The sequence below is a fragment of the Aplysia californica genome, unplaced genomic scaffold, assembly GCF_000002075.1.
Source record: "Aplysia californica isolate F4 #8 unplaced genomic scaffold, AplCal3.0 scaffold00469, whole genome shotgun sequence".
In the NCBI taxonomy this organism is placed as follows: Eukaryota; Metazoa; Mollusca; class Gastropoda; order Aplysiida; family Aplysiidae; genus Aplysia; species Aplysia californica.
Window position 1 is genome coordinate 17,310 of NW_004797739.1, and position 16,180 is coordinate 33,489.

Here is a 16,180-nt window from a genome sequence, read left to right on the forward strand (position 1 = left end):
ACTTGTACGGTCTGAAATTTAATTAAGAATATCATTTATTAAAGAAGCATGGTGTTTCTTTTTTTGTCAGACAACGATTCCCCTCTCAGTCTCTGTTTCCTTTTTTTTTAGATTGAAAAGTTCAACCAAAAACATTTTAGGTTAGCTGGGCCAAAATAGGTCTGCCAAGTGGCCGAAATCTCCGAAGTAGGTCAGTTGGGGCTTCCACGTCAACGTTTCGGGGCTGGTGTCACGTGACCATCCTTTTACACGATTCCGGCTGTACTGGTTGCAGTACTGTGTTGCTTCGTTATTGAAATAACGAACTGCGGAACGTAAACTTCGGTTTACGACGACCAAGCGTGAAACATGGCGAGTAAGTTGACTTTTCTTTCTTATTTAACCATTATTAGTATCAACTTATTGGTCTTTACTCTGTATTTGTCGAAAATTTCACAGCGGGAGTGCACACCCAGACCACCGGCGGTCCACACCTCCATTTCCTTTTCAGTGGCAGGGGCAACATGTGCCAACTCTGTTCAATATGGTTTCACTGAAGACATGTTTATAACGTGGCATGGTTCAATATAATAGTGTGCCTTCATTTACTGTCAGATTGTCTTCTGATGGTATTTAAGAAATTTTAAAACGTCTTAAGGACATATTACTTCTCAGTGCAAAGGGCCAACGCCAATACTGCCAACTAACAGTCAGAGTAACAAACAGATGGCAAACTTGCCACTCTTCATCTTGTAAATCTCAGCAAGACTGCCCGTTATTTAGGGGGAATACTGAAATTTGGTGACTTCAGAAGAATTATAATGTTCATTTTTCACTGCTGGGTAGTGAAGATGCTCTGATTGTCAAAGCCAAAGCTGTGGCCTTTTGGACTGGGGCGTGGGAGGATCATGCACTGCCTGTTGGTTTGACTGCTCCACACCAAGCGAAGTTGTAATTTTCATTTGTTGAGTCTAAATTCTAAAATATTAAAAAAAGAAAACTAGATATCTAGATCTAGATCTAGATCTAGACTTAATGCTGTTTTTAGACCAATTGAATGTTAAAATAGTTTTTGTAGAAAGATGGTAGAATTAGAATCTCAAGTTGCCACATCATATGGATGATGGATGTTATTGAAAGTGGGTCATGTCAACTCAGTATCCTGTTGTGACATAGATTCTAGATCTAGAATCTAGATCTAGGAAGTGGCCATCCTCAACTGGGGTGAGAATAAAAATACGATCGACCTCTCACCCTGGGTGAGACTTGCCAGGGTTGGCTATTCTCAGCCGGTGTGAAACAAAACCTGTTTTTCCTAATTTCGGAATGAATGGTTGTGTCAATTGCCGAGTGACGCGGTGGCAATTGACAAAAAATGGCTTTTTGTCAATTGCCACCAAGTAAATTGGAGCTCTTTTGCGTTGGTGGGTAGATCTAGCTTATTGTGCTCGATGTTGTGCGTTCGCCTCTCTGTCCCTCTGTGGGTGTGTGTGTGTGTGTCTATTCCTGACCCCTGTCCCCCGATATAACGTGAATTTCTGCTTGAGTTTTTGTGCGTTTGTGACCTTCTACTTCTAGAATTGCCTGTGTTGGTTTTACACCAAAGTGTAGGCTAAGGCTAGCCTAGATCTAGGCCTACGACGTCTCATTGAGTACACGCCAAGTTGGTACCGTAGCTCTAGACTAGATGCTCGTCCAATGAAATTAGTTGAGAACAGATTGACCCATTAGACACACATTATAATGCTAAAGATAGTGTTGTTTCCAGACTTGACACCGCTTCACTCGGTGGCAATTGACAAAAAGTCAATTTTTGTCAATTGCCACCGCGTCACTCGGTGTCAATTGACGCTACCTTTCGGAATACTGTATCGGTATGGGTGATCAAATTGACAAGGGAGTGTATACAGACCCGGTAACCGGGAACAAAGTCACAAAGTATACAGACCCGGTAGGGGAGCTCTTTTGTGATTTCGGAGAGTTTCAGCACCCTCTTGACTCAGGGTAGACCTAGGTTCTTCTAGATATCTATGGCCTAGGTCTAGATCTAGGCAGACAGACATAAATCTTTTGATCTACAGATCTAAATGAAGATTGCGGATGTCTTTTCGATGAACGATCGTTTTTCCTCTGTTTTGGAGTTGGAGGAATCGCAATTTGAAGAAAAGAACAATGTCATAATTTCAATCGAGCAGCCACCCTCTCTATTTCTCTGCCTCTCTCTCTCTCTCTCTCTCTCTCTCTCTCTCTCTCTCTCTCTCTCTCTCTCTCTCTCTCTCTCTCTCTCTCTCTCTCCTCTGTGTATCGCTCACCTTCTCTCTTTCTTTGTTTGTCTCTGTCTTTCTTTTTCCCCACCTATTTCCCACTCTCTTTCTCTCGTTCCCCCCTGCAAACTGGGGCAAGTCATACATTTTGCTAACACCTCTCTCTCTCTCTCTCTCACTCACTCACTCACTCACTCACTCACTCACTCACTCACTCACTCACTCACACACACACACACATTAGACTAGATTTCTACCGGGTCTGGGTGCTGAAACTTTCCGAAATCACAAAAGAGTTCCCCTACCGGGTCTGTATACTTCGTGACTTTGTTCCCGGTTACCGGGTCTGTATACACTTCGAATTGACAAAAGCAAAGAAAATATGACGTTATAGCCCAAAAGTAAGCTAATTTGATCGTATACAAAGATGCTATGGCTATTTCACTTTTCGAATCGAGCCGAACTACGCGGGTCGCCATTTTGTTTTGCCCAGAAGTTCTCGTGCTACTCCTCTCTCTCTCTCCACTGCCCACAGACAAATTGCATGCTTTTAGGCTAACAGTAGTAGCACAAGAGCGCTGGAACATTTGTTCACGGCACAGAATTCTACAATTGTTATCACAGTGTAGAATTCTGGGTGAATGCTACACTGGTTGGCCTAGGCTATAACGATGAACGCACACCGGGTGAGAATAGCCAAAAGGCTCGCCAGCGCTATTCTCAGAGGTGGCCTGTAACATAACATGTCTAGGTCCACTATCATGGTCTATAATTATTAAAGTATGATGGTCAAGATCTAAGCTGCCTAAACAGAAGAAAAACTTATCTAGTTTCCTGTGATCAAGCCTGATTTTATGAAAAATTATTGAAAGCATTGTTCTTGATGATCTTGTCAGTAATGTCAAAGTACTTTCTTTCCATTTTCTCCTTTGCCTATATTAAAGTTTATAAGTACACTCTAAAACAGCCACTTTTATCCTCAACAATGTGTGTACTTAACTTCAGCGAAAACTGACACACGGTTTGACAGATCTTTATTTGACTTACTTGGAGTATTGTGTCTTGTGGGGCTAGTTTTATAGTTATAGGGTAAGACAAATTGCCTCTGTACAAGCAGCTACTTCCCATTTCCCCCTTGTGTTTTACATTAAGTTAATGACGGTCTAGAGATAGTTTAGACAAGAATTGTACTTTAAGCATGTTATTATTATTTATTATAACATCTGGTAGCTTCTATTTATTTCATCACAAATGTTGTCTTGTATGGCCGGCTCTATTTCTCCGAACCGTTTCCGTTCTCAAAATGTGTTGATAATAAACGAATGGAGAAGCCTGTGTTGGGGGGGGGGGGGGTGGAGGGATTTTTTTTAAACATGGTTTTAGTTTTTGCTGGGTGGCTAGATGCAAAATAGGCTACTGCCAAGGTCCAGAAGTCATCTTTTCTCACAGTACCTTTTGAAGGTATTTTCAAATGAAGTATAGTCCGGGAAAATTGCCCCAACCACAACTGAAGTATCTGAATATTCAGACATTTAAAAATCTCTAGCTCTAGAAATTGAATTCGATGCAAAAAATGCTTCCTCCCAGTCCTCGCAGAATGAAAGGATGAGACCGTTCTGAGAAATAAGGTTCAACTTTATTTTCCCGAGCGTTCGGAGAAATAGTCACTTCGATCTTTTATTTATGTGAACACAAATAAGTAGCAAGGATTGCAGTTTCAAAGTAGGCTATTTGGCAGCTGTACTTACCTCTTCCATAGTTTTATCATTTATAAGATATCAAGCAGTATGTTATATTTCTATTTTCAGTTCGATTCTTGGAATTTGTGAAACCTTTCTGTGTGTTACTACCTGAAATTGCCAAGCCAGACAGGAAGGTAAATTTTGTGTGATTATGGGTGTGTGTGTGTGCAGAACGTACCCAATCTAGATTTAGTATGAGCAATGTTTGTTCGTTTGTTTTACAAATTTTATTTGTATTAAAAGTATGATCTCGGTGGTACTGACATGTTGTTTTCTATAAAGTACCAACGATTTTGGTCTCTTAATATGTTAGAGAAAAATGAGAAGTTGTCATGAAATCGAAGGATAGACTTGAAGTCTTTCAATGAAGAAAATGGCTTTCTTGATAAAGGGTGATTTACTTTGATTTCAAAACTTCAACCTTATGCCCCATCCATATGCAGTTTTGTGACAAGCAAAATTTAGATTTGATGCTTCATGTTGAATATGTTTGTTTCTTCAATTTCTGTAATTTTTTATATTTTATTCTTTCGAACAGATCCAGTTCAGAGAAAAGGTGCTATGGACGGCAATCACTTTGTTCGTGTTCCTGATCTGTTGTCAGGTAAACCTTTGGCTTTTTTCTTTCATTTTGTATTCTTTATATGGATTGTCTTCATGGAATTTATCAAAATTGTCTTTCACATTCAGTGACATTGAATTATATTTTTGTTTATCCTTGGTTTCCTCGTGTATTGATGATTGTGTTTCCTTCCGAACCCTTTCAGTGTGCTGAAGGGTTTCCATGTACAGAAAAGATCAAATGTTCACTCAAGAGAGATTCAAACAAAGCAATAATACCTTTCCTTTTGTTACTAAGCAGCCACACAAATTGTGATTACATCTGCTAACAGGTGTCTGTTGGGTAGTGGTTAGATGCTCCACTGTCACGTGATGCAGGAGTCCTGGGTTCAATTTCAATTACGAGTGTGGAAAATTATTAGTTTGGGGTATCTTGGTCCATGTTAGCCCCTGGCGGGCAGGGTGGGAAGCTGACTGTGGTTAAGATCTAAATTGTGTCAATGTGGGTGTTAAAATAATTTACATCTTCTAAAATGTTTTATACACCATTAGCAAAAATGTCAGTGGACCATTTTGGGAAATCGCTTACATCTGTACAGCAGTAAAGTGGTTACATGGGCTGTCTTAGCGAACATGCCAATTTTAATTCCCATCACTGTATGTATTTATTTTTGTGGCTCTGTTTGCCTCTATTGTAACCAGAATTTGTGCACTCTTTCTGTCTACAGATTCCATTGTTCGGAATCGTGTCATCAGACTCTGCGGATCCTTTCTACTGGATTCGTGTCATCCTTGCTTCCAACAGAGGTGAGCAATTTTTTTTCTCAAAGTGGTGTTCTAGAACTGTAAATGACATATGTTTGTCTTTTTTGTGAATGGGAGAAGCATACTTCTTTTTAAATATGTGTTAGAGAAATATGCGCTTGTGGGAGGGGTGGGGGTAGTAAAAGTTATTAAGCTGGAGAGTTTGGTGCTGTTCCCCTTCATGGGGGCATGAGAAGTCTGCAGTGAGATCAAGTCTTGATTATTTTTCTCTTGAAAATTTACCTTTATATCTGTTTTGCTTACAGACGATTGAACACATCTTGTCTTTTTTGTCAGGTACTCTGATGGAGCTTGGTATCTCTCCCATCGTGACGTCCTCCCTCATCATGCAACTTCTGGCTGGAGCCAAGATCATTGAAGTTGGTGACACCCCCAAAGATCGTGCCCTTTTTAACGGAGCACAAAAATGTAAGCTCGTGTGGTTTGTCATATTTGGGAGTTAATTTTTAAAAATTATTATTTGTTCCTGGTTTGTTTTGAAGTGTACCAACTGATGACTATTATCAAGCATGCGTATAAATGTAAAAAAAGAGCATTTTGTATCTGTGGTTGCACGTTTTACAGTATTGAATGGTTAGAAATAAATTGTAAGAGATACTTATTCTCAATCGCATCGCGCTTGAAGACACATCTGTCATGTTCTGGGCAGTCCTGCTTAACCCTGTCCGTAAGTCATGTTTTACTATCGAATCCTTCCGATGTTTGGGAACTCTGTGCCACCACTTTCCAAAGAGGAAATTTACTTGTTAATCCGATCAGCACACCATGCATAGCTGCCTGTCAAAATGATTTTTTAATAAATACTGAAGGTTTTAAGAGATCTTCGTACTAGAAGTATTCTAAAATGTGAAGAATACAACCCAGGGGGGTAAAAAATGACCCCAGGGTGTACGGATGGGTTAATCTATAAGGGATAGAAAAATATTCCTGTCAGGATGGTGGTATAGCTGTATCTGGTACTGCAAAAATGATAGTCTCAGCGGCTAAATTTATTTCTTTTTATAACCTGTACTTTCTTTTCTTTGAATCCCACAGTGTTTGGTATGGTGATCACTGTAAGTCAGGCTGTCGTTTATGTCATGACGGGCATGTACGGAGATCCCGCTGACATTGGTGCTGGCGTCTGCCTGCTTATCATCATTCAGGTATGCTGTGCTAACGTCTTTTTCACTCTGCTTGTTACAGAAGACAGCTTTACAGCTTTTAGTTACAACTGCAGACTCTCTTCAGTCATAGTCACGAAAATTTAACGGTTTTGACTAAATGTTTATATAAAGATGATATTGGTGTTGTTCGGGCATTTACCAGTCTTTCTCAAAACGGAAGTTTGTACTTGTTCTGGCTTAACATTTGCCCAAATCTTCTTCTTTTTTCCCCATTCAGTGTGTTTCTGAATTTTGGACTGTTAAGAGGATGGAAAGCACTCGGTTTAGAAAAATGACTTGTTTTACAGTATGAGCCAACAGATCACAATTGTAATAAATTAACTCGGGGGGGGGGTGTCTGTTATGTCATTTTATATATCTATGTTTTAAGGACAGTGTATATATCATAGCTGCCACTTTCCCCGCTAAATAGCGGAAACTCCGCTTCATCTAGCTCGTCCCGCTACTTTCCTACTTCCTCCGCTGGACCGCTCTCGGTTGCAAATTTCTATACTTTTTTTTTTTGGCTGCGGAAAACACCGAACCGGGAGAGAGACGAAACCGCCGCTTGCGCATGTCCGCCTTTAGCTTTCTACCTCCGTTCTTCTAGGCCCAGTGCAAGTTTCACATTGCCTATTGTTGTGGAGCAACACAGTGTCGGTCGGGCATCGGGACATTGGCGCGCCGAGTTGTCTTTGAAAACGGCGGAAATTCGAGAGAAATTGATGCAGAATGCAAAAATAAAAGGAGCTGGACTGAGAAAGAAGCAGCTGGTGTGCGACTTGAAAAGTTCATTAGAAAATTGAACTAGCCGCTTGCTGCACTTTGCGTTTGGTGCGAAAGAAGTCGCGGCACTCCTGTACAATTGCGGTCCCGTTTGTTTACATGACAGCTATTGTGGCTGTGGAAGTGAATCTAGATCTAGATCTAGATAATCTATCTCTAGATATAATCTAGATCTACTCATATTTAGATATCTAGATTTTAGGTCTAGATTAGATAGCCAAGGCTATAATTTTAATTCAGTTTAGATCTCTAAATAAGAAACACACTACAGGGGCACTAAGTGCGAACGGGACCGCAATTGTACAGGAGTGCTTGCCTCCTTGATCCGATACTGCTCTACATCGATACTGCTCTACATCGATGTACAATTTTAAAGTGAAAGAAATCTTTTTATGAGACACCAGCTGGCAAAAAAACACTTGATTTTTAGTCAACAGGTCCAAACTGTCAAATTGACTCAAATGCTTGTTAGTCAACTTAGTGGTTTTTTGTTGTTTTTTTTCCTTCAAATACATTTTAATTCAGTCGCCTATGGTTAACAATATGACAGTTTACCCTTCCAAAACCGTACACTAGATTTTCCGGTATATATTGCCTCTGGATCTCACGGGTTTTACTCCGGCCTTCGGAGAGTGCGCGTACGCCTTCGCATGAATTTCCTCCTTTCTTAAAATTCCTGAGTGGCAGCTATGATATATAATACTGTACTGATCAATCCATTATTGCATTCATCTTTCTTGTTCATGCTTAAATGTATGTTTCTTCTGGGTTTTCAGTTGTTTGTTGCCGGAATCGTGGTGCTGCTTTTGGATGAGCTGCTCCAGAAAGGATATGGCCTTGGCTCTGGAATCTCTCTTTTCATTGCCACCAACATTTGCGAAACCATTGTGTGGAAAGCATTCAGCCCGGCTACCGTCAACACTGGCCGTGGTGAGTAGGCGTTTCATACTTCATCACAAAGTTCTGAAGGGCTATTTATATACAACCCGATTCCTTTCTTATTGTTACTTATTGCTTTGACTGGAGTATTAGATTTATTTCTAGCGGTTTCTGTTGTGTTGTGCCTTTTCTTCTGTAATATTTCCTATGCTGCAATTCACAAACTGTCTTGCCATCAAATGGCTGTTTTAGATTGTAGAAACACAAGTGGCATATGTTTCTTTCATGCGTCTTGTTTGTGGTTGAAAAGTTATGGTGTGACAAACATCCACATATGCTTTGAATGGGAATATTTTTAAATGTTTACCATGCTGTTATGCAGACTTGTGTACATAATAGATTTGATTTTAATGTCGTATGGACGTTATCTTCGGAACAAATAAGTGTCCTGTAACTTGAATGACTCTCATGTTAACACACACACAAACAAAATGGTGAAAAGTTAACAAGAATTCTATTTGTGTCCGTGTTTAAGGTACCGAGTTTGAAGGAGCTGTGATAGCCCTGTTCCACCTTCTGGCTACAAGACAAGACAAAGTTCGCGGTCTCAGGGAAGCTTTCTACAGACAGAACCTGCCCAACTTGATGAACCTTTTGGCCACTATCCTCGTTTTCGGAATTGTCATATACTTCCAGGTAATGCGTCTTCGTAACTGCTTTGACTTCTTTGTGACAGAGCAGGAATTGAGTTTTGGAAGTGGGTGGTTGGCGGGTGCTCTGGTGTGGTTTGCTCCTTCTTTCCTAACAAACATCTATCGTCCTTATCTCTCCTCCTCCTTTTTTATGTATGTTACTCTTTGTAACACCTCTAATCTTCGGCACTTATATGACCTAATTGTGTTGCAAGTGTCGTAATACTTTTACTAAAACTGAGTTTTGGAAAAAGTTATACCTGCTTACATATTTCAGTCTATCTGTCTGACCCCTCTGAAACAATGTTATAGTGGTCTATGTGTGTCTTTGTATGAACTGTTGGGGGGGGAGGGGGGGTATTTATTTTTTTAGAGATTCTTATTTGTGATAGGTTTGTGAAAGCTCTATTGTTTCTGGTTTATGGTTTCTTTGAGAAATAAAGTTATGGTGTACTGGTGATTGGTTTTGAAGGGTTTTTAGCGTTAGGTGCAAAATTGATTCATAAATATTTACTCTTTGGATTTTCTGAAGTTGTGTGACTACATTTACCCATTCGTATTTTTCAGGGTTTCCGAGTGGATCTGCCAATCAAGTCGGCCCGCTACCGTGGTCAGCAGACATCTTACCCCATCAAGCTGTTTTACACCTCCAACATCCCTATCATTTTGCAGAGTGCACTTGTCTCAAATCTTTATATGATTTCTCAGGTATGTCAGCTCAAATGTTCATATAGTAACGTTCTTATTTTGACTTCAACCTACATGAGAGAGCTTAAAATAAATCAGCTCTGGTTGCCCGTTTATGCAGGGGGTTTTTCCTTGGGGGTGGGGGAGGGGGTGTTGTGGTAAACTGTTTGCAATATTGGATTGCTTGTTTCACTCGGTAAAAGTAAAAAAGCTGTTCAAATCCAAGGGTTTTGTATTTTCATTTTGACCTTACAGCTTTTCATAATTTGTTTTGCTTTTAATCTTTTTTTTCATTTAGGAGTGAGAGTTGTGTATGATGCAGAATTTTTTTGTTCCCCATCACATTTAACAAAGCAAATATGTTCATTTTACAGATGTTGGCCAACAAGTTTAGTGGAAACTTCTTTGTCAACCTTCTCGGAGTGTGGGCTGTAAGTAATTCATTTTATTTTCATACATGCTTCTTTTCCATCATAAGAAATCCTTCTTGAACAGAGTTTACCCAGGCTAGCGCAGTGTGATGTATTTGTTCAAAGTACTTTATTAAGGGATAGTTTTTCTGAATTGTTCTCTGCTATTTTGACATATTTTAAAGATTTTTATGGATAATAAATGCTTTCCCATTTCCGTGTTTTAAATTTCAGATAAACGAATGAAAAATGTGTGATATGGTTACTAGTCATTATTATGAGGCTTTTAGTTAGCTTGAAATGTCAGAACTCTAGTGGTGGTTGGTGGGTGCTCTGGTGTGGTTTGCCCCTTCTTTTTGTCAAACATCTATTGTCCTTATCTCCCCTCCTTCTTTTTTATGTTTGTTACTCTCTTGTAACACCTCTAATCTTCTGGCACTCATATGATCTTATGCAGTTGCGAGTGCCGTAAAACACGTACTAAAACTAAACTCAGAACTCTACACGTGTACCTTGTCTATCCAGCCTCAGGTGTGTTTATCATGCTTTTTTAGAAAATGAGTTTGTTCTTTGTCACATTGACATTTGTGCTTATTGTCCTTTGTAGGATGTTGGAGGCGGCGGCCCAGCCAGATCTTACCCCATCGGCGGTCTGTGTTACTACTTCTCTCCCCCTGAGACGTTAGGACACATTCTTGAGGATCCCATCCACGCAATGCTCTACATTGTCTTCATGTTGGGCTCTTGCGCTTTCTTCTCCAAGACCTGGATTGATGTGTCTGGGTCCAGTGCCAAGGATGTAAGTGTCATTCATGTTCTGCAAACACTGAGTTTTCTGAGATACTCCCCATTTTATTCCCCTTGCGGGAGCTTGAGATTCTTGTCTGTGCTTTTTCTCTAATGTGATGGTGTTTTTATAACTTGTTTCGAGTTAATTGTTGAAACTTTTGTATTATTGAAAGATGGGTCTTGTCAGAAGATATAAAGGCTATCTTTGAAACCTCGCTGCTCCCATTTTATGAGAGAAATACTAATGTAGATTACTTGCTGTGTCACCAAAATTTTACATGAGGTGAGTAACTTTTGACCGTGTGTTTAATTTGTGTTGCTTTTCAACTTGACATTACCAGTTTCTTTGTGGTTGGATGGCACCTCTGGAAGGTTGCACTTCTTCTATCTTGAGTGCTCCTCCCACAACAAATGCCTGTTATCATGTTGATGTGCTTATCTATATTGAGGGTGTGTTCATTTTATCTGAGTGCTTATTCCTTGCGTGTCCTGTTGGATTTCATCAGGTTGCGAAGCAGCTCAAAGAGCAGCAGATGGTGATGCGTGGTCACAGAGAGAAGTCCATGATCAAGGAGTTGAACCGATACATCCCAACCGCTGCTGCTTTTGGTGGACTTTGCATTGGAGCGTTGTCAGTGCTGGCTGATTTCTTGGGTATGTATGATTTTCAACCGTTTCAAATGTCCACCCACGTCGTCATTGTAATTCATTGTTTTTTTATTCTGCTTTGAGAAACACTTTTTTTTTCAACTTGTGTAGGCAGTGATAATTTATGTCATGGGTTGTATTTTCCAGAATCTTCAACAAAGCTTCTTTATTCATTTATATTTTCTAGCAATATGAATTATTTTTCAAAATGTTTAAAGTGTCTAAAGTTTCCTTTTCTGGTGGTTGGAGTGGAGGCTCTTCTTTTTTTTTTTTTTTTTAAGATTTTATCAAGGCAATTTACCCCCAGCATTGTCTTTCTGCTGTGACCCAGCCCATCTGTATGGACCTTCTGCAACAATTCGATTATTGTCTATAAGTGTCTAGGGGTTTCCGGATACATCCGATGTTCATAGACATTAAGGGACATCTTGCGGTGTATTTTCATTTTCATTATATCCTTCCTAGGTTTTTTAAGTGCAAAATATCAAGTGCCTAAGCCATGGTTCTGAATTGGGCTCTCCTATTGACCTTCATTTTCTCAAAATTTTTTGAAAATGACTTGGGATGTTTATGTACTGACGCTTACAATAACAAAAACCATCCTTGTGCCAATGTGTTTCCCACAAAAATATATTATATTGTCTTTCAAATTTAACTTTGGAAGGAATAAGCTAATACTGAGTGTTTTTAGCAAGTGCATTGTCCTTATTCTTTTTTATTTCATTTGAAAAATTGAAGTGGGTGGGTGGCGGGTGCTCTGGTGTGGTTTGCTCCTTCTGTCCTATCAAATATGTCGTCCTCATCTCTCCTTTTTTGTGTTTGTTTGTTGCTCTCTTGTAACACCTCTAATGATCGGTATGACTTTATTGTGTTGCAAGTGTCATAAAACTTCTACAAAAATTAAAAACTGAAAAATAGTTATGAGAAATTCTCAGAAACTGACCAACTGCATATTTTTGTTTTCTCCAGGCGCCATTGGCAGTGGAACTGGTATCCTCTTGGCTGTGACCATCATCTATCAGTACTTTGAATATTTCGTCAAGGAGCAGACTGAAATGGGCGGAATGAGCACTCTACTCTTCTAAATCTGTCACACTTGTTGCACCTCATAGACGTGTGTGTGGTGTGTGTAAGAGAAAGAGAGACAGATTGAGAAAACGTTTGGATTCTGTGAGAAACTGAGCTGGTAGTTTACCATTTGTGGTGTTAATGCTAACATTATTGTCTGACAGCAGTGTGTATAGTAAGAGTGGGCATTACAGATTAAAGCATGCACAAAGAACTGGATGATATCTTATTGTGAACATGTTTTGCGGTAGTGCTGGTTTTAGTCACAAACAGGCTTGTGGGATTGTCTAGATGGGCTTGGTAAGCTGTCTTAGGAGATTTTACAAGATGACTGAGGATATGACTTGCTTATCATTGAGAAAAACAGTACAAATTGTTGTAGGGTTTTGGGGGTTTTTTGCATGACAATTTAGAGAGTTGTTCCTCATCCATCCAGACTTTTACAGTAAGTGATGACAGTTTCCAGTAGCATGTGGCTGTTGTGTATGAGTGGAGGAATACGTGGTCGTCCGTGCTGGGTTTCGGGTCTTTCGTACTTTGCGTGTTATAATGTCTGTTTATTATCAGTTCACAATATTGTTCTTCTTAATTAACTTTCATTTTGTTTTGAGTTGGACAGTTGCAATTTTCCCTGTAATTCCTAGTGTATCACTGTTGTGACTATTACGCATTTGCTGAGTTTTGACATTTTAGTGGTGTCAATATATGTGCTAAGTTCTTTTTTTTTTTTTTTTTTTTTTTTTTTTTTTTTTTTTTTTTTTTTCTCCTCATCTGCTGGTCCTTTTTTTTTTTCTTTAAATCTCTCTCCTTCCAATGACTACTCTTGTGAGAAAATGATTTGTATGATACGGTGGCTGGTTGAGATTGAGATGCGAGGGTGAAAGTTTGGAAGTTTAAAGTGTGGCTCATGTCCGTGAAAGTCAAAAATTTATGTCATTGAATAAACTATTATAAATTAACGTTAGATCTCCAAATGTTTTCGTCTTTCTTTCTAATGTTGTGTTTAGGTTTTCGGGATGCCTATCTACTGGTCAGTTGTAATGGTTTAATTTTATATGCAGCTTGTTTGTTACTTTACCTGTTTGAGATGAAAGAAATATGTTATTACAAATAGTTAGCTGGTCATTTTAAAGTGAATCCCCACTGTAACCTTCAAAATGAAAGAGGATTTTCGCACCTAAAACTAAAGGATGAGGGACTGCATCTTTCATTTCACTCTATCTGTAGCCTCATCGTGGAAAATTTGCCCAGCTTTTTTTTAAGAGCTATCAATCGGACCCCATGCTCTTTAAAGTGCTATATATATATATATATCAGGGCTTCCAGTCTTCCGCAAATTAGCAGAATTCCGCAAACGGAAAAATTTCCGTGAAAATTCGTGCAAAAAAATTTTTTTTTTTTTTTATTTTAAAAAATGCGAAATAAAAAATTTCCGTTATTACCAATGGTCAACAATAGCCAACCCATACCGGAAGTGCTCTTTTATTTGAAAGTGTAGACAGTGTCTTCTACTTTCACTTTCTAAAGCACAAGAAGCACAGCACCAGCAATGTAAACAAGAGGAAGAAATGACGATTGTGGTTCAATAGATCTTGGGCCTGCCAAAAAAAAAGAAAACTCTAAAGAGAGCTTGATTTTTTTTTACCAGACTTGTTTATTTGTAAGTTTTGTTGTAGATTTAAGTTGAATAAGCTGTCATGTTATTTAGATCTCTAGACTAGATCTAGAATCTAGCTAGATATTAGATCTAGATCAAGTCAAGCTGTTATACTATTATTGTAAGGATTCTACACCTTATGATTATGGTGCAAACCAACACAAGCAGAAAATTATGTAGACCTATGCAAAGTGTTTTATTTTTCACTTATTTTCTGTTAAATTTAGGCTTGAATAGCCAGAAGTGGCATACTTAGGATGCTCCGAAACCAAAAATTTTCAAACATAAAGGGGACGCTGTCCCCCTTCAACCCCCTGCCAGGGCTCCGCCCTGGACCCAAAAATCCTCGAAAAATGACATCAGCTGCTGGAAAAAGCTCTGATATATACATTATTTTACAGAGAGACTCGGTTGTATCCAAAGAGAATAGTGCAAAATCAGAGCTCAAAGATAAGAAACTTGAATTGTCTAAAAATGTCAGTTCTAAACAAGTTTCCATCTCCTGATATGGTTCTCCGGAGCCTTTCGCATATGATGATAGCCAAATGTTCTCTTGTACAACAGCAAAGTTAATGAACTACTGCTCTTTTTCAATCGTGTCTGTGGTGTAACTGTTGGACACTTCGCTGTCGCACTCGAGAGACCAGAGCTCAATTTCCGAGTGGAGAAAATTTTATCAGATATCTTGGTCTTTCTGCGGGGGTGTATCCCTCTCATCTGTGGTTGGCCTAAAAAGGCAGGGTCAGAAGCTTATCTCCGGAATGGTCTAAATTGTGTTGAATGTGTGAAGACACCTACATAGTGCAAAACATTTTTCAGTCATACAGTCGAACCTGCCCTGACGGCCACCTGTACAAACGGCCACTTTCCATTTCCCCCCTTGCGTTTTTTCTATTTAATTTAACTGTAAAACGGGCACCTGTCCAACGAGGCCGCGGCCACCATAATTTAACACACAACCCCTATCACACTAAGCAATAACACCTGTCTAAGACGGTCACCTTAGTGACTCCATTACGTTTTGTCATAAATTGTGCATTGGCCCCTGGCGTTGTGGGCGAGCCGTCGTAATTCAATCACCTGTCGTTGTTGTTAGGTAGTCCCTCCAACCGATCATGTTGCGTAGGCCCCTCCCACTGTTGACCAATAGCTACCAATTTTCAGCTGCTGGTGAGGTAAGCGTGTGATCCCTCATAACCCATAAGCCCCGCCCAGAACTCATACACAAATCGTACGTGAGATGAGTGGTCACTGTTTACCCAGTCTGTAACAAAGGACGTAACATGAACTTGTTACAGAAGCGCCACTCGTTCTCCGAGTGGTGGCGACCCATGTGTTTGTTTTAACATGGCACTCAGTCTTCCTTGTCTGATACATTTCGTTTTATTGTCACCCTTGTGCAAAATCAGCGACAAAAGAAAAATTATAAACGAAATACAAACCAACAACAACATCAAAGACAACATAATGGGGCTACTTTCGATTGAGGCCTCAGATGGGAATGATTTGTTTTCTTCATCTTGATCAGTCCTGCCTAAGACGGCCACTTTTCTCCTTGACAATTGGTGGCCGTCTTACACAGGTTTGACTGTATATCCAAGGGGAGAATATCCCACTGGACTTCCGGTAAAGAGTTGTTGGCCCTTGCAAATGACTCGAACTCAAAACCTCTTTTCACATGCCGTAAGGTTGTGCGATTGCCGTGTCATGTTTTGTGTCCATTGTTCAAAAACTTGGAACTAGCGATAACTCATGTTTTGAATTGAAAATTTGTCATTTTGTAGCGCCTTTGTCGGCAAGGACACAAATATTTGGCAAGGAAGATCAGAATGATTGGTAGAAACATTCAACTTCCTACAAGACACATTACTGTAGGTTCTATCCAATCCAGGGCAGAGCCTGAGGTCCCATGTAGGAACATTAAAATTCAGGATACTACTCGAATCCTATTAATATTATTATGTACTCAGTCTACACTTTTCTGTTGGAAAAGTCAGCAGATGCAGGTGGTTGGCAAATGCTCTGGTGTGGTTTACCTCTTATTCTTA

General features: G+C 39.6%; 1 protein-coding gene across 1 annotated transcript; it reads left to right on the plus strand.

Moving 5' to 3' along the window:
• The first annotated feature begins 231 nt into the window (after nt 1-231).
• On the plus strand, nt 232-13,443 carry LOC101846446 (protein transport protein Sec61 subunit alpha). The gene is made up of 13 exons (XM_005105396.3): nt 232-355; nt 4,052-4,119; nt 4,524-4,589; nt 5,275-5,353; nt 5,648-5,779; nt 6,407-6,516; nt 8,079-8,232; nt 8,717-8,877; nt 9,441-9,581; nt 9,935-9,991; nt 10,578-10,769; nt 11,266-11,413; nt 12,377-13,443. The coding sequence occupies exons 1-13, from the start codon at nt 349-351 to the stop codon at nt 12,490-12,492; spliced, it is 1,431 nt and encodes a 476-aa protein (XP_005105453.1). The 5' UTR covers nt 232-348; the 3' UTR covers nt 12,493-13,443.
• The last annotated feature ends 2,737 nt before the right edge of the window (nt 13,444-16,180 follow it).